At 50.6% G+C, this 27,923-nt stretch overlaps 1 protein-coding gene across 2 annotated transcripts; it reads left to right on the forward strand.

Moving 5' to 3' along the window:
- Positions 1–4,127: 4,127 nt before the first annotated feature.
- H6PD (hexose-6-phosphate dehydrogenase/glucose 1-dehydrogenase) lies at positions 4,128–27,376 on the forward strand. Of its 2 annotated transcripts, none has more exons than XM_044996229.1 (5): positions 4,128–4,222; positions 13,589–14,245; positions 17,836–17,953; positions 19,828–20,097; positions 20,830–27,376. In XM_044996229.1, the coding sequence occupies exons 2-5, from the start codon at positions 13,619–13,621 to the stop codon at positions 22,185–22,187; spliced, it is 2,373 nt and encodes a 790-aa protein (XP_044852164.1). In that variant the 5' UTR covers positions 4,128–4,222; positions 13,589–13,618; the 3' UTR covers positions 22,188–27,376. The 2 variants fall into 2 exon arrangements, with proteins under 2 accessions (XP_044852164.1, XP_044852163.1); XM_044996228.1 differs by lacking the exon at positions 4,128–4,222 and adding an exon at positions 10,307–10,434.
- The last annotated feature ends 547 nt before the right edge of the window (positions 27,377–27,923 follow it).

Consider the following 27,923-nt stretch of genomic DNA (forward strand, 5'->3'; position numbering starts at 1 on the left):
ATCACTGGGAGACTAGGGCACTCAGCACCTCTGAGAGGGTGCTCAGCACTTTGTAGGCTCACACTCTTGATCCATGGCCTTCCTGCTGCACTTTCAAATGAAGGTGCCGACTAGTGGTAAAAGTACTGGTGAGTTTGTGATATGTGCTCCTGTTCTTGGGGAACTGGGGTGACACCCAACAGCTCTCATGTAACATACTTAAGAAGAGACACAAGCTGGTCCAGTGGCTAAGGCCCTAGGCTGGGACTCAGGAGATCTAGGCTCTGCTGCTGAGCAGGCATGTGACCTTGGGCAAGTCACTTCTCCTACTCCTACCACCCTTTGTTCATCTTGTCTATTTAGATGGGAAGCTCTTTGGAGTAAGGACTGTCTCTTATTGTGTGTGCATGTACAGCACCAAGCTCCGTGGGGCTCTGATCTCAAGGTGGGTCCTCTAGATGCTATTGTAAGATAAACAATACAATAGTAATAGCAATATCACCTTCCTTATGGATCTCAAAGCACCCACAAACATGAAATGTGCTTCACAGCAGCACCCTGGGAGGTAGGTAAGGGATATACATAGCTGTCACTTCACCCACACTGAATAACCAAACTCTTCTGCTTCATGGAGTAAGATGGAGAATAAAAATGCAAGAGAGGCTGGAGAATAATGAACTGTCATGCCACTGTGATATAGCTCAGCCACATTGTTTGTGTGCAGTACATTGAGGTGTGCATTTAACAGCATGGACTGTGATCCAAAATCCTGTACTAAGGCACTGCTGCAATACAGCTCAGTGACAATAACACTGCTGTGCAGTATGGCCCAGTTAACATTGGTGTGAGGACTGTAGCTTCATTATTTTCTGACCTTGGTGCATTTTTAGATTCTCCTCCTTAATGTTGCATTAACATAAGGCTTCTTGGCGTTCAATTATCACATGTTCAGAAGAGGCCATTGAGTTTCCTCAGCAGGATTCGTGCAGTTCAGCTTTTTCCAAGTGCAGCACTCTGCATCAGCTCTGCGTTGTGACATGCAGTGCAATGCAGCTCCCTGCAGCACCACGCCATCACAATGGGGACATCACTGACCTGCTGGCTTTGTGCTTTGTCCTCAAGGTGCTTCCTAGATATAAGGCCATTGTCTGTAAAAAAATAATTAGCAAAACTTCTCAGACAGTACAAATAAAGCTACTGTGATTGTTAAACCTGTATCAGTCAATCAGAAATCAATACGAAAGTAGAAGCTGGTATTCAAAGATGCACTATCCACATGGAATAATAAAAATCTTGATTTAAATGGACACTGAGGCCAAAATGTGAGCTTTTAAAAAATCTCTCTTTGTAGAATCTATGTAAATCTTTATTTGGGGTTTTCTCCCCATAATAAGTATGTCAATGCAGTTGGTTGAAAGAAAGAAAGAAAGAAAGAAAGAAAGAAAGAAAGAAAGAAAAAGACCTCAATGCCAGTAAATTAGCCCTAAAGAAAAACTCTGCATCAACATTCTTTGGAAGGAAACATCCCAATCCTTCCCCCGTTGATGTCAATGACAAAGCTCCCATCAACTTTAAATGGGAACAGGGATGGACCCCAAATTTCAAGACAGGAATTTGTGCGTGTTTACACACACACTCATGCATGTAGAGGTGTCCATTTCTAAAAGAAAGGGAGCATGAGGTTTCAACTGCACCCCTAAAATTACCTGAAGAGGGGAACTCACAATATTCAGTGCTACTAGGGCTGTAATGGACTCAGATACAGGAATTATTGTCTAGTGTCCATTATTTTCAACAAGCCTTGCCTTCCTATGTATCATTACCCCCATTTCACACACAGAGAAATGAAGTCCCCAAAAGGTCGAGCACCACGTTCTCACACCCTGACTCACACTGGAGAGTGCCGTTACTCCTCAGCTAGTCCGAGAGATGTCAATAGAGAAACTCATGGAGGGAGGGGCCAGCCCACAAAGTAAAGGTATCAGAATCTGGACCTACGCCACTTATCTGAAGTCACACAGAAAGTCAGTGGTAGAGCTGACACTAGAACCCAGGGTTTCTGATGCTCAGTCCCATGTCTCACATCCGGCTGACACAACATCTGAGCTGCCAGCTGTTACTGAGGACTCATCTAGGAACAACTACTCAGCCACACTTGACATGAAGGCAGGCCTTTCCCCCGATGCACAAATGGGTATTCTTGGGGGCGGGGAAGAGGTGAGCCCTTTCTCTGAAGCATCCAGGATGGCCACAGCTGGAGACAGGATGCTGGATGGGGAGGGCGGATGCTCTGCCAACACACAGTGCTGAAGATCAAGATGGAGCATTTGCTGCTGGGTCCTCTGTGTTCTCTACAGTTAAGAATTAGGGTGTCTTTGAGTGATGCTGAAAAAAGCCTGCGTGTCATACTTTGGCTCACTCTTTGTGGGAGAACCCAATAAAGTGAAGGTAAATTACAGGTATCAAGAAACTATACCACCAAATAGAGCATAAGGAACTGTGTAGTGTAGAGATGAGCGCGTAGGACTGGCCCTCAGGAGAGCTGAGTTCTGTTGTTGTGCCTCAATTTTGTCATCTGTAAAATGGTTTCATAATATAGATCCACTTTTGTAAAGTGCTTTGAGCTTCTTGGGTGGAACACAGCATTGGTATGCCAAGTATTTGTTCTTACTATGTAGCTCACTGCCCTTTTCTGGATTGAATTAGAAGTGCTCAAGGGTGTGCTATTAGCTGTATTGTATTGGTGGTTTATGGAGGTTCACTGTGTGTTTTTTTCTTTAAAAGCAGAAAGATCAGAGTTCAATCCCTCCTATTGCCATGTATTTCTGAGTGGTCATGGTATGCAACACGGTGACAACTAGAAAGTCTCAAGTGACTACAGATTTTTGTAATGCACAAGTCAATTTCACACCCTGTTAGATGGGGAGGTGGTGGGAGCTACAGATGGGGTCCTGATGCTGCAATAAGCTCTGTGTGAATGGAGTCCCTGCATGTGGGTGGAGCCCCCTTCCAAGATCAGGGCCATGGTCTGTAAAGGTTGCCACATATTGGAGTCTGTTCAATGGGATAAGCTATCGTAGTGGTATATTGCAACAAAACAGGGTAAGGTGTGACATTATCATGTTGCATTTGTCTGTTATGCTGCAATGCAAATAATGCAGGAACACATGTCCTAGGCATCCTCAATCTGTGTACAAAGGTCTCGAGGTTCAATTGCAAAGTCATCATGTGACAGTGCCTCGCAGGACATGGGCAGTAGCTTTCGGCCCTGAGAGCATCCTGCAGCTAGTGAGTCCCCACTCCCCAGCAAAACTAGATCTCTCCTGCAGCTATTGGGTAGTAGCCCTGCCCTGCCCAGCCACTCACAGCATTTTTAGCATAATGGTAATGTAAACGACAGACAAATAAAGAGAAGAAAATCGGGGATGGGAAGTTACTGAACATCGGGACTGTGTAGAGACCAGTGCATGCGTGGCCAGATTTCCCAGAGAGTTAATTATTAATCATTATTTATTATTTGAATTATCGCAGAGCCTAGGAGCCCGAATCATGGTCCAGGACCCCCCTGTGTTAGGTGCTGGACAAACCCAGAACAAAAAGATGGTCCCTGCCCCAAGGAGCTTACCCGCTAAGACAAGAGACAACAGCTAGATGGGGGACGGCAAGGAAACCATGGCATATGGTCAGCCTGACAGGCAGTGATCTCAGCACACCAGCAATCCAAGGGTTGTCAAGTTTTTTGAAGGCAACATGGCAAAGGAGAGTTTGGAGGAGGGGTTTGACGGCAGCGAATGAGATGGCTGTGGGGATGCTAACAGGGAGCTTCTCCCTCCCAAGCATGTGTGGGGCAGCGTGGGAGAAAGCACCCACGGCTTTGTTTCAAAACTTGACAGGTCCCATGGGCTCTACAGCTGGTGGGGACTTTTGGAAGTCTGGCCAGCTTCATTTAAGTGCTCAGATGGGAGCTAAACTCTTTGGGGGGGGGGGAAAAGCCATCTGGCCCCTCTGAGACGGGAGCTGCCTAGTTTGGGGGCCAGACACCCTGGCAGCTGAATCCCTAAGAATCCACTTATCCAGTCTTTCTGCCCCCTCCCGCCTCTCAATAGCGGGAGCCAGTGCAGCGTGAACCATAGACTTTACCAGCAGAGGAGGAGCGGAGCCCTGTGCGCCGGTGCGGGAGGCGGAGCCCGCAGCTGCAGCCGGCCCGGCCCAGGGAGGGTTTTCCCGTGGCTTGGCCCGTGGGGTGAGTACGGGGGGAGGGGGCTCGCGCATATCCTGGGCCCTGCTGGGGGCGGGGGGTGCGCCGCGTGGTGGGAGCAGCGCCGGCTGCAGCGCCGTGCACTCTGCCCAGCTTGCAAGCTGCTGGGTGGTGGCGGGGAGCCCAGGGGGATGGGCTGCCGTGCGGCCAAGCGGGGGCAGTCTGGGCTGCCCGTGCACAAGAGCACGTGTCAGCTGATGGGCTGTGGGTTTGCAGAATTAGACCTGGATTTGGGGGGAGCCCCACTCCTAGGGGAGATGGGGGAGGGGTCAGCTTGTGCTTTTGGGGAAGGAGGAATATGGGAAGGTCCCTCCCCTCCCCTGTCTTGGGCTGTGTGTGTAAAGAAAGCACCATGGCCAGGGCTCGCTCTTCTTGCACAAGTCAGTTTGCAGAGTGCACTTTGGTTTCTGTTCCGTGGAGGATTCTGGGACGGGAGGAGGGTGAAGGGAGGAGCTCACTCCGTAGTTTATAGGTAGGGAGATTTTGTGTGTGTGTGTGTGTGTGTGTGTGTGGAGTGATTTATTTATGGGGTGTGGGTTTTGGTGATGTCTTGTTGAGGGAAGGGAAGAAAGTTACTGTATTTATAAAAACAACAAGGAGTCCGGTGGCACCTTAAAGACTAACAGATTTATTTGGGCATAAGCTTTCGTGGGTAAAAAAACCTTCTTCAGATGCATGTAATTTTCACTCCACGCATCTTGAAGAAGTGAGCTTTTTACCCACGAAAGCTTATGCCCAAATAAATCTGTTAGTCTTTTAGGTGCCACTGGACTCTTAGTTGTTTTTGTGGATACAGTCTCACACGCCTACCCCTCGGGTACCTGACAAAGTTATTTATGTGTAGGTTGTGTGTGTGGTGAACGTTACAAGAAATGCCCCTCTTCTAAGGTAACTTTTCCTTAGATCTCACCTAAGGAAATATACTTCCCTATCTCTGGCTCTGTAGCCCTCTGGTTTGTTTTATTGTTTTTTGGTAAATCATTTGCTAGTTATTGCCAATTATGACACTGGTTACCTCTGTGCATGGTTCCACGACCTTGATGAAATTCGTCTCCTGCCTCTTTGGTGCTTAGGGGTTTAACAAATAAATTACTGGGTTGGAATCAGCCTGGGGAAGGCAGATGAGGAGTATTTTAGATCTCCACTTAGACACGCTGGTCGGAGTAGCAAGAAACGCACACTTCAGATGTTGTCTAACCTTTGTATTGCCAAGGTTTTGTCTTCTGTGTCATTGAGGAATAGATGCTATATTGCTTGGGGCCTCTATAAATGCGAGTTTGCTCCTCCTCCTACTCGCTGGAAATTCTGTGATTCAGTTTTCTGGGGCTGGTGGCCTAAGCTCTGCCTCCTTTGTGTGAGGCTTGGAGGTCACGGCTTTGTCAGAACAGTTAATAGAAAGGATCAAGTGCTAATTTGAATCTCTCCTTCTGTACTTAATGAGATCTGGGGCATTAAACCTCTGACCTTTCCAGGAACTGATGGTGCCAATTCTCTAATACTTCCCCATGCAGAAGGCTGACTTTTTCTCCCTGATTCTCACTCCCTCTTGGTGACGCTTTCCTTCGTGTTTTATTTATGGTCAGCCTTACAGAAGGATTAAGCCATGCTGTGTTGTGCTGTATATCTCTTAAATGTTTTGCGGGGTGGACTGAATGCTAATTCGCTAGTGAAAACGTGCCACTCGGTGATCATTTTGTCATTTTTTCATACAGCGGCGAGTTAGGTGATTAAGACTTCTAGCCAGTCATGATAGTAGCTGCTGTTTTCCCAAGGCTGTAAGTGCTTTTCTTTTCTTCGGTCAGAAGACTGACTGACTGTGTGTGTGTAATAAGTGATTAACAGGTGATTTTTCTCTGCAGTGCTCTCCCAGACCAACCCAAATCAATCTTACTCCCTTAAAGAGCCCAGCACTAAAGACTTCGGGGTGATCGGTGTCGCACTGTGGGTGGCTTTTTGGTTAGCAGAGGCAGAGAGTTTAGGAGAACATATTTGGCCCTGATCCTGCAATCACCTCAATTTGAAGGGGTCTGCACTAGTGGATCTGTAATGAAAAATTAGGGCCTAAGACAATCTCTCAGCCTCCCTTGGGTATCCCACTGGGCTCCTAACCTTGAAGACAACCCATAGTTTGACAGATCGTTGCAGGATGAGGGTGTATTTTACAGTGGTTATGGCCAACTGGAATGCTCTCAGTTTGGGTCCTGAACTGCTGAGAACAGTGACATCCAGGGTGAGAAAGCCCTTGGAATTGGTTTGCCGGTCAGTAGGGTCTAAGGCCTTCATCCTGCAATTGGTTGTGTGGTGGACTCCTGCATCCATGCATGGCAGCATTACCCTCAGTGGATTGTCCGAATGGAGTCATTGCAGGACAAGCCTTTATGGCCATGTTGTAAAATCCATTTGTTTTAATCGGGCTGTTTATTTTCTGGTTTGTGGCTGTCAGGGTGTTTCTTATGCGGGGTGGGAGGGGGGTGGGACTTTTGCACCAGGGCTGCCTTATGCCCATTTGATAGCAATTACTTTGGTTTTTAAGTTTTGGGAATTTACCCAAATAAACCCAAACAAGCTATTGTTCAACCAGAATAAGAATGTTTGAGCAGGGGCCTGCACGGGTTTAACTAACCCAGATTTAAAATTGATTTAAGTTAAAATGTTGCAACTTTCTCATATAGCTAAGCCATAGGGCACATGGGAAAGGAATCCTTGGGTAACATAATCCCGTCTGGTTTTATTTTTACATGGGTCCTTTTTGTTATATGATCTGACAGCAGTAAACCAGGGGAACTGGGTTTATTCTGCTGGCTCTGGGCACAGCAGGGCGGTGTTTTGCAATTGGAAGCGTTGAGTAACCAGTTTTTAGTTGGACTGGAAATGTGTGAGACTGTGTAATTGAATCCCCCAGGAGTCTATGCTACCATGCTATATTGGCGCAGCTGCAGTGCGTCTGGTGGAGATGCGCTCTGCTGATGGGAGAACGCTCTCCTGTCGGCATAATTACTCCGCCTCCGCGAGAGGTGGAAGCGATGTCCGCGGGAGAGTGTCTCCTGCCGAGAAAGCGCTGTGCACAAGGCACTTCTGCAGGCAAAACTTCTATTGCTCAGGAGGGTGTTTTTTTCACATCCTTGAGCGACAAAAGTTTTGCCGACATAAATGCGAGTGTAGACATGACCTAAATCAGCTTACTTACACTGGTGCAAGACCCTTCTGTAGACACACTTCAAACTGGTTTAAAATATACTCACGCCAGTTTAATTCAGTTACCAAATTGAGCTAAATCAGTATGATGCACTTTAAACCAGTAAACGTGTCTACAGTAGGGGGTTTGCATGGGTGTGACTAAACTGACTTTAAATTGGTTTTAATTACATCAGTACAAGTTGTCTAATGCTCTCAACCTTTCCAGAGTACTGTACTCCTTTCAGGAGTCCGATTTGTCTTGCGTACCCCCAAGCTTCACCTCACTTAAAAACCATTTGCTTACAAAATCAGACCTAAAAATACAGAAGTGTCACAGCACACTTACTGAAAAAATGCTGACTTTCTCATTTTTACCATGTAATATAAAATAAATCAATTGGAATATAAATATTGTACTTACCTTTCAGTGTATAGTATATAGAGAAGTATAAACAAATCATTGTCTGTATGCAATCTTAGTTTGTACTGACTTTGCTAGTGCGTTTTATGCAGCCTGTTGTAAAACTAGGTAAATATCTAGATGAGTTGATGTATCCGCCTGGAAGACTTCTGTGTACCCCCAGGGTTACGTGTACCCCTGCTCGAGAACCACTGGTCTAATACAGAAAAAACTCCCGAAGGGTTATCTTAGCTTTGGGATGCCCAAACTGTGTAGCATCACAGATTCTAGTCCCTATAGGGTTGGTTCGTCTTTCCAGTGTTGGAGTTGATAAATGATGCCCTGTAGTTTACATGCGGGTGTTTCCCACACAGCTGGGGGCACAGCGGGGGACACAGCACCCCAGCCCCTAACTGGATGACGCAGGACCGCGTGGGCCAAATTTAAGCGAGTGGTGTTGTGATCTGGCACACGGAGTCGCAACACCACTCAGATTGGGGGTAGCCGGGCAGGTAACCTGGCCCCCCCTCCTTATGCCCCGTATGCATCTGAGATCACAGAAGATTCCATGGCTTTTTATTATAAGAGTTGAGGGCTGTGCCAGGGTCCTTAGCCGAAATCCTTGCTCACCCTGCCTCAGCTGTCATGCACTATATTGTGTTCTAGGGAGCTAGCCCCCTGCACCCCACAGGTAGGAGCATTTCAATTATACATTTGAAGCACTCTAGGGTTAAATAGAAGTTGCTGATCCGGATACAATAATATTATTCTATTACATTTCCATAATGGAAGGAAGAACTGTCGTGTACACATGCAAAATAATCACTCCCTGTAATACAGTAGACACGGGGATTATGTCCCATGCCTTTGGCCCTATGTGGTTGTCAGTGTAATTTGACAGTTGCATAGAGGTTAAGTAGCCAATGATGAAGAAGGAAGGAGCGGGTAGGAGAGTTACAGTGGATGGCTGGGAAGAGATTGATGAGTGAAGGTCTATCTTGTAGGAGCTCCCAGGAGAAAAAGAATTCATCCCAGATTGTCTCCTGAGAGAGCGTTCCACACTGTGGTAAACGCTGAGGCGATCTCCTGTTTCCCTTTGCTAAATGCCCCCGGTTAGACTTGCTCTACCTGTGTTCAGCCAATGTGTGACATTCTTCCTCTGCAGCCAGGGGACGTTCTTCCCTGTGTTTGAAAAACATCAAAGAAACGCCCTCTGTGCTGCTCTGTGTACCTGAAAACCCCACCGATCAGCCAGGGCTGGGGAAAAGCACATTAAGTAGTAGTACAGCGGCACCGAGAGGCCCCTGCGCGTATAGGCGCTCATCGCGCTAGGTGCTGTGCATGCCAGTAAGAGGAGACAGTCCCTGCCCCAAAGAGCTGATGGGCCGAAATAGACAAGACAGACAAAAGGTGGGAGAAGGGGAATGTTGTTCCCGTTTATGGCTGGGGACCTGAGGCACAGAGAGATTAAGGCCTTGTTTATGAACGCAAGTTGTGCTGCTTTCTCTATCCCAGTTAAGATAAAGCGCTACAACACCCAGTGTGGATGCAGTTGCGCTGGTGGAAAGGTGCCTTCTACTGGTATAGCTATTCCTGTTGGGAAAAGCAATAAATTATTCCAGCATAAGGCACCTTTATACCATTATAACTGGTAGGGGGCGATACTGATTGAACTGTTTCATTAGAAAAATGACATCTCTCACGAGGGTCACATTCTTATTGGCTTAACTATGCATAGACAAGGCCTCAAAGTGACTTGGCCAAGGTCATGTAAGGAGACTGTGGCGAAGCTGGGGCAAGAACTCAGGTCTCTCAAGACCTACACTAGTGCTTTTCCTCCATCTTTCCGCACTATCTTTCCTAATCTGCAAATTCAACGCTGATCAAGGGCATTCAGAATCACAGCAGTATCAAACCCTTGATTTATTTTATTTGTGTGTGTGTATGTGTGTGTGAAAATGTATGCTTTTTTTCACACAGTTTTTGTGACTTCGAGAAGTCTTTTCTTAAATCCCTCTCACTGAGGGCTCACTATAAGCCATTACCAGTGCGTCTCCCTACGAGTGGGAGGTATGATTCTCAAGTGTCTTAACTAATCAGATGAATGTTTCAGAGAAAATTCTTGGGAAGTTGGACTTCCTGCATGGGCCAGCATTTCACACATCTGCTGCAAGCCTAGATGCAAATATTTAGCTTTAACCTTTCTTGGTTCCCCTCTCACTCTTTTAAATAAAAGATCAAGAATCCATGTTGGGGGGGAAAAAATCTCTCCTTCCCACCCCCATTCCTGGACAGCTAAGTAAAAGGAACTTGGTTGGACCAATGAATTTGAAGTGCTGACTGGAGACGGGTACAGGAGCATTTGTTTTTTCTCTGCTGGGAATGGGAGGTTCAGGTTTGCTGTTTCCTCCCCTTTACCAGAAAGTGCTGAGCTGGCTTATCGTTAACGAGGCCTCTTGTTTGTCTAACTATCGATCGGTTTGCTAGTCCTGAGTGCGCTGCCATAGCCTGTCTCTGGCTGCAGGAGAAGAAAGATCTGTGGTCAGGAGTTAACAGAAGGAAGTCAGTTTCCAGAGCTCTTTCACCATTGCAGTCTTTGCAAAGTCCTTGTGTTACCGGGGTGAGTCTGCTGGGTGAGACCAGTGTGCGTTTTAATCATGTTTATTCACGATAGGGCGGTGAGGATTTCCTGGGGCTCCCTGTGTTGGTTTAGTGAAAACACTAGCGCTGAAGAGGAGACTTTTCCTTGGACCCCATTAGTATGGAAACTCATTAGGACTGTGCTAGGAGGGTGGGACCCGCTCAGCCCGCCGAGTCCAGGTCCTTTGTTCCAGAACCAGAGCCTGAAGTGGGGCTTGGGGAGGAGGAAGGGAAGGGATGTTGGTGCACAGGTCACTGTGTGTGGGGAGAGAGGGGAGCTGTCTGCTGGAGCCAGGGATTCTGGGAGCCTGTGGAGAAGCCTTTGTTTCCCGGGTGCTGCTACCTCTCCACTTTCCATCCATTCCTAGCACGCTGTGCTGGCACTGCCAGAAACATTTCATTGAGGTGCCAAGCTCCAGGCAGAAGCTGGAGGAGAGGGGAGATCGCGCAGGGATGGGGGTGGGGGGGAGTTTGGGTTTTGTTTCTCTCTTCCTTTGCCTTTATCCTCCAAACCTACCAGCTCTCCCTCACTCCATTCCCCTTCAGACGCGGGCCTGCCCACTGCGACGCTCCTTCTGGGTAGCCTTGTCTACACCGAAAGATACCCAAGGTTGACAACAAGGGCATCTGAGCTAGTGCTGAACGTGGTTTGAACAGGACAAGCTGTGTTCAGCACTCTTCTGGAAACTGGAGTTCAAACCAGCTCGGAGCGCTCAGTCCAGTAATCAGAAGCCTTGCTCTGCCTGAGCCATGTGGCCAGAGCCAAGTGGGGCCACCTAGTTGTTAAACAGAACATGGCACGCTCCCCTTGCTAGCACCCAGCTCCCCACCCTGCTGATGTTTTGGGATGGGGAGAAGTGAACTAGCCCAGAACTGGCAGAGCAGGCAGTGGGGTCAGGGGAAGCCGGTGGCAGATGATATGAGGCTGTTGCGGGAGCAGGAGAAAAATCCTAAATACCCAATGCTCCCTTTTCATGCAAGAATCTGAACAAGACTGGTCCTTACAGTTGACCTATATGGCCTGAATGGGTACTGTTGGGGTCACTGACACCAGAGGAAACAGGCTTTAAAAGCCTGCATCCTTCATTATGGATCATTTACTGTATTGGTGGAGAATGGGTGTTTCTTGTCTGAGGAGAATGAACCTAATACCCTGGAGTGATGCTCTCTCCCTGGCATAGTCTTGCTCTAAAAAGAAAACCAGGTTGTTTCAAACCCTCATGTGAATGGAAATATTGTCACCTGTTTGTTTGTTTTTTAATTTCTGAAATGATATTTTGCCAGGCCCATGCACTGGAGAAATCCATCCTGAGCAGCTGCTGCAGGAGAGCTAGAAAGTGAAATGACTAGTTTCACTGCTCCAAATGCAGAATGTGCAAAAAGCAAACGGGGTCTGTGGTGTCAAATACATTTCCTGTTTCACTGAGACACTTGAGAAACTTGCTCATTAAGTCCTGGTCTAAACACCAGTTTTGTACGAGTGTAACTATGTCAGTTAGAGAGATGATGTTAGGCCAGTACATAACCTGCTGTGGGCACAGAGTACAGGAGTAACTATAGTGGTCTAAACATTTTTATACCATTATGACTGTGGTCGCACTTGGGCGTGTTCTCACGCTTTAATTAAACTGGTGTAGTTCAAGCGACACAACTTGCTGTTGTAGATAAGGCTTATCTGTTTGCAGTGCCATGAAAGCCCTGGATTATCTCAATCCTGTGCTATCATTGTGGCTGCTCTCCAGTAATGCACAACTCCAGAAAACTAGGTGAACAGAGCGAGATAACAACTGATGCAATAGATTATGAATCAACCGTTGTGCTGTCTTCATAACTTGTCCTTCTGGGTTCTCTCTCCTGGTTTCCCACATCACCGCCTTGCACAAAGAACAAAAGCTGTACTTTTGTCTAAAAAATTGCTTGTATTTTTGTATAAAGAAAACGGAAGCAAGAAAGAACAAAAGCTAAGTTTATTTTGGAGAGTGGACTGTGTGCATCTCTTCTGTTATAGGCTGTAGCAACTCTGGGAACAGAATGGGGGAGCTCTGCAGACAGGCAGAGTGCTTAGAGATATAAAGGTGCAAGTACACACAAAAAATGCATCACTGATTCATAGCTACATATACCAGACTTGTTTCATGGGGACATAGTTACATGCAAGTCTTATGGCTGCATATTATGGATGTGAACCGAAGAGCTAGAAAACCGGGACTACCAGTTGTGGCGCCTGTCTCTGAAGCGCTGTGACAATATTGATGCAAATTGGTGCCAACATGGAAGAAAAGCCCCAAGCAGGAAGTAGCATCCTGCATGCAGTGACGCACACGTTTGTTTGCAGCAGACACTGAAACTCGCGTAAGAATGGATTTCATGTCCACAGCTCAAAGCCAGCGACTCCCACTCAGAAACCTCACCATGCAGGGGTTAGTGCTGGCACAGCAGGAAGGTCTCCAAGGCAGGTGCTGTGTTCTTTATGTTTGTACAGAGCCCAGTCCTGATAGGGGTGTGTGGGCCCGGTAATGCAAATATTTGCTGGCAGTAATCATAAACTCTGTCAAACGGGGGGGTAAGGATGACGAGGCTTCCTGCACTAATGCAGCCTTATTGTCCTGCGCAGCCAGCCACACACACACACACACACACACACACACACACACACACACACACACACACACACACACACACACACAGTGCTAGCCCATTGGGGGCCCTAAGCAGGGATAGTGTGGGGGTCCCCCACATACAACACATGCTAAAAAAGTGAATAGAGGGCCCCCTTGAGCCGCTTGGGGCCCTAAGCGATTGCTTAGTCAGCTTATGCCTAGTGCCGGGTCTGCCCACCCTATTGCTCAGTGCTGATGGCATTGATCCCCTCTACCCCCATGAGATCAGGTCTTTCTTGTTGACAGGTTTATGGTTTATGCAGCATCTGGGACCTCAGCTTTAATTAGGGCTGTATCAGCAGAGCTGAGATCACTCCCGCCTGTGGCAAACCAGGAGAGAGACTTTTGGGGAGAGGAATCCAGGTGAAAATTCCTGGCTCGAGTGCTCTGGAAGAACCAGCACCCGGGGTTGTGTTTTGTGGCATTATATTCTGTGCTAATGTAGCTTGATGTTTCCCTTCTCCCATCCTCTAGGTTCCCTGGGTCCTTGTCTCCTCCCCCAGGATGCTGAGGGCAGCCCTGTGCACCGTCTTTCTCTTAGGCGCCCTGCCATCATTGGCCAAGGAGTCTCGAGGGCATGTCTCGGTGGTCTTGCTGGGAGCCACGGGGGACCTGGCCAAGAAGTACTTGTGGGAGGGGCTGTTCCATCTCTACCTGGACCAGGTGAGCAGTGGCCACAGCTTCACTTTCCACGGGGCTGCCCTGACGGCCCACGAGCCAGGGCAGAGGCTGATGTTTGAGGTGCTGAAGAACCTGGTCTGCCCGTCGGACGTGTCCCCCGACAGGTGCGCTGTGGTCAAGGACCAGTTCCTCAAGCTGAGCCGGTATCACCAGCTGAAGACATCCGAGAACTACACTGCCCTGAACCAGGAGATTGAGACCCTGCTCCAGCAGGAGGGGCTGGAGGAAGCCGGCAGGATCTTCTACTTCTCGGTGCCGCCCTTCGCCTACGCGGAGATCGCCCGCCACATCAATGGCAGCTGCAGGCCGCGCCCCGGAGCCTGGCTGCGGGTGGTGCTGGAGAAGCCTTTTGGCCATGACCTCAAGTCAGCCCAGCAGCTGGCCGTCGAGCTGAGGACTTTCTTCTGGGAAGAGGAGATGTACCGGGTGGATCACTACCTTGGCAAACAGGTGAGCAGACTGGGAATGACTCTGTTGCCGTGCTGGATGGGGTCCCGGCGGGGTGGGAGCTTGGATGGTGGGAGGGCCCTAAATTTCAGGCTTTCATTTAACGTGGGCAGCAGGCTGCCAGGTGCACCAATCACAGCCCAGCTGAGCTGCTCACCTAGGTTGCTGGAGCAGTGAAGTGACCTGGAGCCTGTTAAGTCTTATTATCACTGTTCGTTTGGCTGGTACCTTGTCCCCTGCACCACGATGCGCAGGGCTGGAGACTAATATACAGCCAGCCGTGACCCAGCCAGGCTGTCTTGGTTCCTGTTAATCTGACTGTCTTGTGAAACGAGGGCCACATTGGCTTCTCCTCGCTTATTAATACTACTGGTCTTTGCCCAGCGGCAGAAAGGATCCGTGGCTTATATTCAGCATCAGCAAAATAAACCTTAATAAGACTGGCTGGGGCACCCTGGATGGTAAAGGGAAGGCCGGGAGGGGGTGGGGTGGAGGCCACAAGCTGCATATTTCCACCCTCCCTTTGGGTCTGAGGGTGCAGCAGGATTTTAAACATGCTGGGCAGAACCTCGAGCCTCCCCCTCAAAATCGGGCTGGGTCCTCTTGTGCAATTTTTATCTCACAAATGTAGGGTTGGTCCAATCATATTGTGAACTGTAGCTGTCCCGCGAGGGCCATGTCAGGTGTGCGTGACGTCAATTGCAGGCCAGGATGTCCCATTCCCATCAGACCTATGGAGTTTGGAGACGCTGGTGGGTGCTTCATTGCTCCCACGTTTCCTCTTAGCGAATGCCAGCCTGTCTGCGCGCTGCATGTCCCTGGACTGCGTTACCCTACAGTGCCATAGGCGTGCATGGCGCTTTGCAGATGCAGAAGGCGGCAAGGTGCCTGAGGAGTCGAGAATCTGTTGTAGATCAGGGCAATACGAACAATTAAGGACTAGGTGCAAGAGTACCAGAAGGTGGGTTATCAAGGTCTGTGTTTTCTCCCCTGCTCCCACCCCAACCAATCCTGACGGGCTTATAGCTACAGATCTCCTTAGGCAGCTTCTCTCTTCCTTTGCTTAATAACGGAAGCGGGTTGGCCTTGTGGCTATGGGACAGCCACTGTGAGTCCGGACTCCTAGGTTCATTTCCAAGCTCTGCCTCCTAGAGGCGCTGTGACTTGTCCTCTCTGTGCCTCAGCTGCTCCATCTGCAAATGAGGATGGTCCCTGCCTGCGAGTGGGGTCTGGAGGCTAAATGGATCCCTGTTGATGAAGCGCTTAGAGCTCTTTTACTGCTCTCACGGCATATCTGGATCCTGCCCCCTCCCCTGGTGTCTGAAGGGATCCATGTCCCCTGGGGATCCCAGGCAGAGCAGTTCAGAGCATGTTTCAAACCCTCCCCTTGCCAAAGAGAATGTGTCCAGCCCACTATTCCGGGCTGCAGCCGAGTGACCTTGCAGCGACTGGCCATTACTCTTCCCCTGTACTGCCGGCCCATCTCTCACCGAGGAAAATGCAGGGGCCGGACCTTTTCATGCCAAAGTGATAAGGGTCAGGCTTTTTGTTCTCCTCCTCCTAGCGAGGCGGCCACATATGGGGGGGGGTGTGAGATGCAGAATCCATCTGGTCTTCCAGTCAAGGTCAGGGCTTGTATTTTGCTGAGTAAGCAAACCCTTCCCTTCCACGCAGGCCCAGCCTCTTAGCACCAGCTTCTAGAGGAGGCTTTTAATTTGATATGATGTGCTGTTGCTTTTTTTTTTTTTTTTTTTGAAATGATCAGCCAATTTTTCAGGGGCTGGTGCATCTGTGCGAGTGACTGCAGCAGGGACAGAGTGGAGAGGGGGTGTAAAAGGCAGTGAACGTAGCCCTGCGGCAGAGGAAGTCACACTTCTCCTGCTCTGGGCTGGAAGAGGGTGTCAGGGCAGGAAAGGGGTTCATCACTTGATTCTCCTGTGAATCAGGACTGTTCCCTCACCCCGACCCCCGTGAGAGCCTAGCCCCCGACCTATGGCCTCTGTGCTCTCTGCTTTTGACTTTGTTCTTTCCCCTGCACCAGATATTGCCAGATCCAGCAGGTAAATTACTGGTACAGACCTGCTTGGAGTCAGGTCTCCTAATTGGAAGGCAGCTGACACACAATCCAGGTGATTGTATCTGCCACACTGGGAGACACCTTTCTCTCCTCTAGCCGTAGATGGATGGAACAGGGTTCTCTCTTGGATCTGCTGGGATCTTTCTAATAAGGAACTAAGAGGGGATCATCATTTTGGATGCCCACTGTGCCGCTACCCCATCTTTTGAACTATAAACATGAAGTAGGGAGGGGTACCTGAATAGGATCCATCCTGAGCTGGGAGATCAGTGTTAACATCCTACTTAAGAACCAGTCCAAAGATGCAATGCTTTAACATTTCCCACTTTATCCTCAATTTCTTCTGCCTTCTCCCAGGGGTTCCCAAGGAACTCCAAATTATCCGCCATCCACCCAGAGTCCCACTTCCCAGCACCGGTTATCCCTGTGAACCACTGGTTTGGGAACAGCTGGGTGGCGCCAGAGACGTGATGGGTAGCTTTATACGGGAGTTTTCCTGACTTTGTGCCTCTTGACCTCCATGGGTTTTCAGCACATCTAGCTCTGATAGGGCCTGCCAGCTAGAGATACCGGAGTCCTCTACATACAGAGGTAAGCGTCGCTAGCCACATGTTACGGATGGGGAAGGGAAGAGACCGGCCCAAGGTCACCCAGCAGGCCATTGTCAGAGCCAGGAACAGAACCCAGGTCTTCCGACTCCCCAGCCCAACCCCAGATCCACTAGACCACAAGTGATTTGGGGGCTGTGGTGGATCAGGTTGTTGAAGATACCCGGCCTTCCTCAGCCAGCCGACAAGGTGTCACTTTCCATAGCCGTGGAGCGGGCCGAGCTGAAGTTTCACTCTTGACCCCAGAACACAGGGCTCTGAGAACATGCCGCTGCCCTGTCCAGATGTGGCATCTGAACAGCTGCATGGCCCCTTGAGGGAACGTGTGTGAGGTGGATGCACTGCCCTGGCCTCTGTGCTGTGACATCTCCTTTTTGAAACAGCCTTATTGCATCCATGGCCCCATGGTCCGGTCACAAGGGTGCGTGTCTGACTGCAGGGAGAGCATCTCTACTGGAATTTTTTTTGCACTAAGTGAGAACAGATGGCTCAGTGATGTACGCAGCCCCTTTGATCCATCTCAACTCCTTGGAACCCCGGCTTGGAATCCTAGCAGGGTCTGACTCAGCCATTTGCCCTTCCGAGGGAGAGGGGCTGAGTGTCTTGTGTGTTGTGTGTGAGTCGCTTTCCGATGACACGGTAAAACATTTGTTTTGTCCACGGAGGCCTTTCATGTCTGTCCCACGTGGACATTAGAGACCCCCGGTACCTTCTGCAAGAGTCGGGCTTTCCCCGATTTCCCCTCTTCCTCCCCATGCCGTGTGCTCCCTACACCTCAGACAGGGCTGCGTTTCTGTGCTGGGTGGAGCAGTGGGATGGGAGATGCTCTAGAAATGCTGCTGGCTTTGGATTTTTGTTTTTAACGCTGATCTTTCCCTCCCTCCTTCCCTCCCTTCCTTCCTTCGCAGGCTGTGGCCCACATCCTGCCTTTCCGAGACCAGAACCGACGGTTTCTGGACCCAATCTGGAACCGGCACCATGTGGAGAGAGTAGAGATTGTCCTGAAGGAGACTCTGGATGCTAAAGGTCAGGGAGCCTGGGCTGAGCTAGCCAGGGGGAATTTCTCAGGCCCTGGGTGGCTTTAGTGTATCTGTGTGCGGCTGACCCCTGTGGCTGAATTTGCAAATGCATGAGAAGGAGGCCAGGTGGGTAGCTGAGCGGGGTCCCTCTGCATGGGCACTTGAGAGGCAGAAATTTGATTCCCAGTCAGGGCTGTTGCCTCCCTCTGCTGGAGGGGGAACCTGCCCCTTCCTCTTGCTGCAGAGCTCGGGAGCCTTTCACATCGATGCCCAGAGACCCTGAGTTCTGCTGCAGAGGGACTCGGTGGGTTCAGGGCTCATTTGGTGCTGTGGCGTGAAAGTTTAAATCAGGGTTAGGCTGCTGCAGCTTTTGCCCAGGGGGGCTACTCGCACCCCCCAGGCCGCGCTCATCCATCCCGGCACAGGGGCCTCTCTCTCAGCCGCCGCTCAGAGAGGGAGCGATGCGGGTCTGTTGCTGAAGGACACGGCGGCAATGGCTGCCTGCAGGGTTACAGCCCCACGCCGCAGCGCTGAGCGGAAAGCGCTCCGGGTTGGGCCGCCGCCGGCAGCAGGTGTGGGGACGCCAGGCGCCCTTATTTCTGCAACATCAGGACTGTGTCTCTGCCCCCCTTTTTCTCCCTCCCCTGCTCCTAGCCACCACACACGCAGTGTTAAATAAGGCCCCTATTAAAGCCTGGTCATTGATCATTTGACCCCCCCCCCACCAATCCCCCTGCAGCCTGGCTTCCAGAGAGGCTGCAGCATTGATTGCGTTAACAAATGCGCCTTTGGATTAGAGAGAGGGAGACAAACGGTATCAAACCAAGGGGAAGCCCAGGGCAGGGGCGAGGTCTGCAGCGCGTCGCCTGCCCCGACCAGCTAACAGGAGGCTTTGGTTTGAATCCCCTGCATTTAATAGGACATCGTCCTTCTCCCTCCCGGCCCCAGTAAGAAATCAGCCCAGGGCAAGGCACGGCCTGTATTGAAACAGGTAAAGCCCTGACTCTGGCAGAAAGGGCAGGGCTTACGCTGATGGTACGGGGGAGTATTCAGCCGCTCGGAGTGGGCTGTGCGTGGAGTGGTGGATGGAAGGGGCCCAGTGTAATGCAGGCAGCTGCTGCTCCGTTGACCTGCTCCATTGCTGCAGAATTGCGAGGGGTAATCGGGTTTGTTCTGATCCCTCTGTTAAGGCTTTGATGTGGATTCACACCCCAGCTAGAGACCCCGGGCTCTGCTGCCATCCCACCTGCCCCTTGAGATGTGCCCATCGTTGCCGGGGTGAAAGAGAGGCCCGGCACTGCACGTCTTGCGTTCCTTTCCCAGCACGTAGGCTGGACGCTGATCCCTGGCCCAGACTGCACATGGGCTGTGCTGCCGGCCTGGTCAGGCAAAGCCCCCTCCCCGCCCCCACTGAGCTCAGGAAGCCCCATGCAAGGCTGTAATTAGGGTTGGCTTAAGTCTATATTGGTGCCTGAGGACAGACAGGAGTTGCTGCCTCCTCTTAGCCCTTCTGCTCACCCAGCTCGCCAACCCCGCCCAGCCCCCACTCTCCCGTTCCTTCCTCCAGCCGTGGTCCCTCTTGCTGCTCCAGTGAGGGAGCCGATCTCCTGGGAATCCTTTATCAGCTGCAGCAGCTTCTCCTGGGAGGCCCCGCTGCAGTGGGCGAAGGGGTGTGCAGGGCTGAAGTGAGTTGCTGAGGTGCCCGCAGAGGCAGCTGGCGTTGTACCCAATCTGGGGCTAGAGACCGCTCCGTCCCTGGGCCTGTCCCGTCATTCCCTCGGGCACCAATATTCAAGCTCCTTTCACATGCTGGGGACTGCAGGGGGGTTTCTTTTTCCTGCCGCGCTGACTGCTCGTCTCTCGCCTCCTCGTCGCACTCAGGCCGCACCAGCTTCTACGAGCAGTACGGGGTCATCCGTGACGTCCTCCAGAACCACCTCACCGAGGTCCTGCTGTATCTCGCCATGGAGCTGCCGGCCAACATCAGCAGCGCCGAAGAGGTTCTCCGGCACAAGCTGCAGACCTTCAAGTCGTTGCAGGGCCTGGAGAGCACCAGTGCGGTGCTGGGTCAATACCAGGCCTACGCCGGCCAGGTGCGGGAGGAGCTGCAGAAGGCACAGGACTATGTCAGCACGACGCCGACCTTTGCAGGTGGGAGCAAGACCCAGACCCAGACGTCATAGGGCATAGTGGCTGAGGCAGGTGGGGTGTGGTCAATGCATGGGACTAGGCAACGGGCAGCAGCCAAATCCTAATCCCAGCTCCGTCGCTTCCTCTGTGGCTGTGGGCCAGTGACTTAACTTCTGTCTCTGCTTCCACGGCTGCTACCCGGGGACAGTAGCTGCCTTGTTTATTTCCAGGGCCTCTGTCCCTGTGGGACCTCAAGAGCCCGAGGTCCAGCCACCCAGGGATCTAGAAGGGTCTGTTGGCCCGTGAAGCCACATGTGGAATTATTACTATAAATGTCAGTTATTTTTAGGAATTCATTCTATAGTGGCTTAGGTCCCTTCCTTCACTGTCTGGGGGCCGTTCCATGTCTCCAAAAGGTAAGAACGGGGGGGTTTCTCTGGGGCCGGTGGACCTCAGTTCATCACAAGGCCATCTCTGGCCATGCTGCACGTGCTCAGTGTTTTGATTCTTGACGAGGGAATGATGTGACGGCTCATCCAGAGAAGCTGCTGTCCTAAGAGGTAGCTAGGCAAGCAGAGGAACGTTGTGGGCTAATTGGGAGGGAGCAAGGCAAATCCTTGGGGATCGGGAGAGCAGAGACCTGGTGGGGTGATGGGGAAGGCTGATTGGGGTGCAAGGGAGGCTCTGGATGCCAGGATCCATGCAAGGAGAACGGTGCTTGGGCTCAGACCTGAGGTTCCCCTGTCATTTCAGGTGTGTTGATTCAGCTAGACAACCTGCGATGGGAGGGAGTCCCCTTCCTCCTCACCTCTGGCAAAGCCCTGGACGAGCGGGTAGGCTACGTCCGCGTCCTCTTCAAGAACCGGGCCTACTGCACCCAGCGCGAGAGCCTGAGGGAGGCGGGGCAGAGCCAGTGTGGACCCAAGCAGATCATCTTCTACATCGGGCACGGGGAGCTGAGCTGTCCTGCCGTGCTGATCAGCCGGAACCTCTTCAAGCCCATCATGCCAGAAGGCAGCTGGAAGGAGGTGGTGGATCGCCCGCAGCTGCGCCTCTTCGGGCTCCCGCTGTCGGATTACTACGTGTACAGCCCGGTGAAGGAGAGAGAGGCTTATTCTGTCCTCATCTCCAGCATCTTCCACGGCAGGAAGGACTCCTTCATCACCACGGAGAACCTGCTGGCGTCTTGGGAGTTCTGGACCCCGCTGCTGGACAGCTTAACCCAGCAGGTCCCGCGCCTGTACCCGGGGGGCCTGGAGAACCAGCACCTCCTGGACTTTGAAATGGTGGGCAGGGAGCTGTCCTTCACGCTGGAGGAGCCGGTGGAACTGCTGCACCCCGATGGGCAGATGCCAAGCGACTACAGAACCATCCAGGCCAAGTTTCGGCAAAGCCCCTTGGTCTCGGCTTGGCCGGAGGAGCTGATTGCCCAGTTGGCAACGGACATTGAGACGGCGGCGGCCAAGGCTGTGACACGCTGCGGCGAGTTCCACCTGGCCCTGTCAGGCGGCTCGAGCCCCATCACCCTGTTCCAGCAGCTGGCGACCCACCACTACGGCTTCCCGTGGAGACACACCCACTTGTGGCTGGTGGACGAGCGCTGCGTGCCGCTCGCCGACCCGGAGTCCAACTTCCGCAGCTTGCACGACCACCTCCTCCAGCACGTCCGGGTGCCCTACCTCAACATCCACCCCATGCCGGTGCACCTGAACCGGCGGCTGTGCGTGGAGGAGGACCGGGGGCCGGAGCTGTACGCCAAGGAGATCGCAGAGCTAGTGACCAACGCCAGCTTGGACTTTGTGCTGCTGGGGCTGGGCTCCGACGGGCACACGGCCTCGCTCTTCCCGCATTCGTCCAGCGGCCTCGACGGGGCCCAGACGGTGGTGCTCACCGAGAGCCCCGTCAAACCCCACCAGAGGATGAGCCTCAGCCTGCCTCTCATCAACAAAGCCAGGCAGGTGGCCGTGCTGGTGATGGGGAAGGGGAAGCATGAAATCACGACCCAGATCAGCAGAGTGGGACAGGAGCCCAGAAAGTGGCCAATTTCAGGGGTCAACCCCAGCTCTGGCCAGCTGGTGTGGTACATGGATTATGACGCTTTGCTTGGATAATCTCTTGGTTTACCCTCCCCTCATGTCTGTCCCGTTACCCGCCTGGAGCCGGGATTTTCCAACACTGCACACAGGCTCCGGTGTTTACAATAACAGCTCCTGCTCTGAACAGTCCCTCTAACTTTTGTGAAGATCCATGGGCTGTAACGGCTCTGTCATCTAAGCCTAGAAAGGCGGGGGCGGCTCAGCGCTCGGAGATCAGCGTTGTGTTCCTGACTCTACCCCTGACTGCTTCTGGGACCTTGGGCAGGTCACGTCGCTGCTCTGTGCCTCAGTTTCCCCCACACACCGTGGGGTTCATAATACTTACCTACCTCGCAGGAGCCATCCGAGACAGCTCTGATTAATTGCCTGCAGAGCTCGTCAGGATTCTCAGAGGAGAGGCGCAGAGAGAAGCGCCGTGTTACTGACTGCTGATGGTCGCCTCTGATCAGACAGGCTGACAGAAGCATTTTCACGGCCCAATCACAGTCCCATTCAGATTGTGCCAACCCTTTCCTTCAGCAAAATACTGACCATTTCCCCACTCTTCCTCTGTGGAGCTCTCCTAGTCTAAGGTCTTCTGCTGCAGTTCCTGTTTTAGAGCTCTCCTGTATTGGCAGGTCTGGGGCCTTGCCTCATTGTAAGGGCGTGATTGGGTACAGTCCTTGGGCACTGGAGTTTGCCAGACCCTGCCTGCTTGCCTTGTGCCATCCACAGGGATTTGTCTCATATTAACCTTTGTCAATTGCACTGGCCCTGTTATTGATTCCGCCTCCTCCCCTTCTTCCCGCCGCCCGCCCCCAAACAAAGAGAAACAACCAGTCCCCTTCCCTACATGGCTGTGTTTATGCAGCCCTGGAAGCTGCAGACACCCAGGGACCATCCCTTGTGTGACCGACACCTCCCCCTCCCTGGCACTGAGCTGTGTGCGGAGGCTTTAGACGTTGTCCTGGTGCACAGGCGTAGTTATCAGTAGCAATTGCTGCTCTTCCTAAGTGGGAAGCCAGCACCCCAGGGGGATGGAAAAGGCAAGGGATTTTGAGGCTTTCAGGATTATGGGGATTGGGTTGAGAGCATCGTGGCTCAGCTCCCGTTATTCTGGAGATGGCGTTTGTCTGCGGCGTGATGTTACCGCTGCAGGAAGCTCCCCTTCTCAGAGGATCAGGGGTGGAGGGCAGAGTTAGCTGCAGATGGAATTGGGTTTCCTTAAATATCCTGAGGCGCCTTTCTGTTATACTCCCCGGGAAGAGCCCTCCTCCGCCCTCACGGGCAAGCTGCGGCATTGTTCAGCAGCTTACGACATCTCCCCGCGAGGCAGCTGTATACAGAACTACGGTCTTCAGCAGTAATGATCCCAACACCCCAGCGCTTATGGCAAGGATACCGGGGCTGTTACTCCAGGGCACTGGCGTGCTGTTGGAGAAGAGGAGGGAGTTTTCTGTCTCCTGGGTGTTTTCTAGCCAATCCACTGTCACCGTGTAGGGAGGACACGTCCTTTGAAAACATCGGAGGGGGGTCAGAAGAGCATAGACCAACTGCACAAAAGCAGGGGGTGCCGTCCTGTTTAGTAAAAAGGGGGAAGAATCTTTAGAACCCTCTTTCCCCCACTGCCTAAATTCCACCTTGTCCATGTGCTGCTCGTCCTTTATATAAGCCTTAGCCCCATATACTCTAGTGACGCTATGGCCTGCTTCAGTGGGCTATTTACTGTGGAGTGCAGGAGGAACGTTCTTTTTTTAGATAAGGAAACCCGGATCCTGCCCACTGCATTGGGAGATGTTGAGCTGCTCTATGATCTTGGGGCGGGGGGGGGGGGGGGGAAATCCACCCAAGCATTGCAGAGCCAGGAGTACAAGACAGAGCTGTAGGAACCCAGAATAGGGACATTCTACCAGTTCCTGGCAAATCCAGATCTGCTGGTGTCTGATCCGCACCCAGCAATGCCACATCCTTGACCGGCAGAACTGGAGAAGGGAAGAAAGTGATGGTTTTCAGAGGGATTTTAGCAGCCACCTTTTGGGGAGGCTGTTGACTCTCTGATGTTTGCAGCTAGTGAAAGAATTAGTTGTCCAGCACTCCAGTCTTGTTGGAGTCCAGGTGACGACTGACGGGCACGACTGGAGTTCAGTGGAAAAGCTGGAGTCTGACACAAGGTGGCGCCATGACCAAACAAACCAAGTGGTGATAAATTGTGTGTAGTTTCCAAGCACCGCACTGTTTGAGCCTGAAACCATGGGAGGCTGCTCCTGTCCGGCTTGCAAGATTCTCAGGAGCCAGCCCTCGTGACCGACACGGATGTGAAATGCTGATGGAGTGGGGAAGGAGGAAAAGTCTCTCCAGGGGTCTGGGAGGTGGATAGTGGGGCCAAATTCTGCCTGACTTGCACCCCACTGAACTCCATGGACGTTGGTGGAAGAGGGCAGTCAGGGCACAGTCAGACCGCTAGCCGTGTGGATGATGCATAAGCTGGGAAGGAATTGGGATCACTCTCATGGCTGAGGGGATAACGGGAGTAACAAATAGGAAAAACATATGGGTCACTAAAATCAGCAGCTAGGATTCAGAGTGTAACGGGGCTGCAGGACATTTCCTGTTTTTCAGAGTAGGACTTCACTGTAAGCTGGTTTGGAGTTCCGAGTGTATGTGTGTGTGTGTGTGTATATATATATATATATATATATATATATATCCAGCGTTAGCAGAGTTAATACCAAAAAAACCTTGGAAGAGATGTAGAACCCCTCCTCTGCAGAGTCAAACCAGCCTCTGACTACTAGAGATCAGGATGAGATGTAATGTGGGGGGTCATATTATCCCACATCTGCGGGGGGTCTCCTGCACCTTCCTCCAAAGCATCAGATGCTGGCCATTGTCCGAGACGCGGGGATGTGGGTCTCCTTCAGTCTGGCAGTTCCTGTGTTCCCACTCCTGGTCATTCCGAATGGCTTTTATTGTAACACGCAATCCTCTTTTAATGCTGTGGATAGAAATAAAATGGGGAAGCTCTGAGAACCAGTCCCTTGTTTTCAGACCCAGGGCTGGGGTGGGAGACATGTTCTGATCTCAGTGAAATTCAGAGCTGAGGCCTTTTCTCCATTCGGGCTGCTTTGATTTCTGCCACTGAGGTCGTTGCACCAGTGCAAGCATCTAGTGCAGAAAGACCAAGCTGCGGTTTGCACTGGTGCCTCTGATCAATCTGGGATAAATTGCTCTGCTGCACGTAGCTTGGCTTGCCTACATTAGGGAGGTTGCACTGGTGTAGCTACATCATCGGCTCAGATCCCGAGGAGACAAAGGCTGTCTAATCAGATATGAGTGTGGATTGGAGTTACCTCCTCTCTGGATTATGATGACAGGCGGGCCTACCTATCCACCTCAAAGCAAAGGGTGAGCGTAAAGCACTGTGTAGTGGGAAACCCTGTTGGTTGCTTTTAGGAGGGACGATGCTGTAGCTTACTGGCCTTAGAAAATGTTTTTGGTCTTCCTCTTCTGCATTGTGTCTCATACCATCAGCTACATTGTTTTTTCCAGACAGAAAATCCTCCAGCTTCTGAAAGCATTAACACAGACTGCTACCACCATCACAACCCCCTACAATAGGACCTTGTCATGGGGTGCTCCCTTAACTACCCATTGTGCCTCACTTTCTGGCCTGCTTCCATGGTCCCTCAGTCCCAAACCAAACAAAGGATACAGGCATGCAGCAGGCGGGGCTTTCCATACAGCATCTGAGCTCCCCCTTCCCCCCCCGATCCTCCCAATTACTGCCAGTTATTCCAGTTGCATAGTAATTACCCCCCCTCATAATCTCCTAATAGAAAAGTGGTTAACTGCTTCCGGCTGTCAGTGCTCAGGGTGGTGCTGCTAGCCCTCTGTCACAGACCTGGAAGAACACAATTCCCCCTGCTCTCTGCTGGTTTGAAGTGCCAGGTTGCTAACACAGCTAATTCCAAAAGGTGCCCCCGTGGCTGAAGCAGCCATGTAGAGGAGGAGGTTTTAGGCCTGGGATAGCTGAAAATTCAAAGCTTCATTTTTCTTTGTTAAACAAAATTAGCTGTTTTACCTTCGGCTTCATGCAAATGGCGTGTGTGGTGCAACAGGTTTAACGTAATAAACAAAAAAGGGAGGGGGGAGGATAAATGTAATGGCTATCAGCAGAATTTCTCTCCGAATCGGAAGGGGTTGTGACATTGGAGGAGTGGCTTAGGGGTGGAGTGTTTCCTTGATTCTTTTTTGAATAATTTGGCTGAAATTTTTTAAAATGACTAGTGGTTTTGAGGTCCCCCACTTGCCACCTCAAAGAGGCCTGATTTCTCAGAAGTTGGGTGCTCAGCTCTTTCTGAAAATCAGGACCTCTTTCAGATATCTTAGGTTGGGCACCCCAAAATTGTGAATAAAACCTCAGGTTTCCCTTTATAAAATTCCAATAGAAACTTTGTATGTAAGTGTATCCTTCGTTAGTAATTGCGCTCTGCAATATATCTGTGTTTTATTCTTCACTGAAGATCTTTCTATGTATTTCTCAAGGCGATGTCTTTTTCAGAAGCATCTGTTTTAAACTCTTTAATCCTTTGTTCGTATTTGCCAAATGGAAAATAACAGAGTGGGGATAAATATTTTTAAACCTCCAAAGTTTACCAGCAAGAGATTTGGGGAGCAGGATGTGGGGGAGGGAACGTGAAACTCTAAAATAAGTCTGACACTGAAAAAGACAGTGTGGTAAAGATCTACTTCCTTCTAGGACATGAAATCAGAGTGCTAGTTACATTTTGGGAAAGCTATTAATAGAAACTGTTGATAGATTTTTATTTTCAGTGAATAGTGAGCTAGGAATGCTGTGTGCAGTTGTGTTGCTGAGGGAATGTGTGTTAAACATCCTTGCAAAGAGGAGCCCATTGAGTAACTTTTTTCAGTCATTATATCACACCGCCAATTATTTGTATTGTCACAGTGCTTTTTTTAAAAGGAAGTACTATTTCTTAACAGTGTCCATACAAAGCAATGATGTGACCGTTTATATACGTTTTTACAAAAATCTAACACTGGAAACGGGCCATTTCCCACATGGTTTAACTTTTATAAATCAAGCTGTAAAGAGTTCTTTTCCTGTTAATAATGAACCATAAAATGTTTGGGAATTGATGGAAATTTATTTTAAAAAAAACAAATATATATTTTTGAATAATAAAATCATTTTTTGGCCTAAAGCTGCCTTTCATTCTTCTTTTGTTTATCCTCTGTTTGGTGATTGCATTTAAATGGCACTGGTTCTTACAAAGACAGTAGGCCTATATTTACAAGAGTTTGAAGAGAGTAGGTCTGAATTTTTGGTGTGAGTATTCATTTCCACTCTCTCAATTTTTGCCTGCCTAACCTGAGCCATTTTAAAAGGGCCAGGGTTTCAGAAAGTGCTGAGCCACCCTCCTAAAAATCAAGCCCTTTTTAAGGTGTCAGGTTGGGTTCCCAAAATCACTAGTCTTTGAAAACATAGGCTGTAATGTCCTGGAATCAGCCAAATGCTGCTTGGGGAAAATCGCCAGTGATCTATTGATTTATTCTGTGCATTTCTGTAGAAGCCATCACCATAGTATAGGGTTGCTTAGTAACTTAGGTTCCAGCGAGTCAAGATTGTGTAGTTGAATTTTAAAATGAAATCTGCAGACTGTCTTCTACAGAATATGCTGTCTGCTGAATAAGATAATTCCAATGCTGGGGCTGTGTTCTCTGTTCCCCTGTATTCCTAATGGCCACTGC

This window comes from Mauremys mutica, chromosome 21 (assembly GCF_020497125.1).
Source record: "Mauremys mutica isolate MM-2020 ecotype Southern chromosome 21, ASM2049712v1, whole genome shotgun sequence".
Taxonomy (NCBI): domain Eukaryota; kingdom Metazoa; phylum Chordata; order Testudines; family Geoemydidae; genus Mauremys; species Mauremys mutica.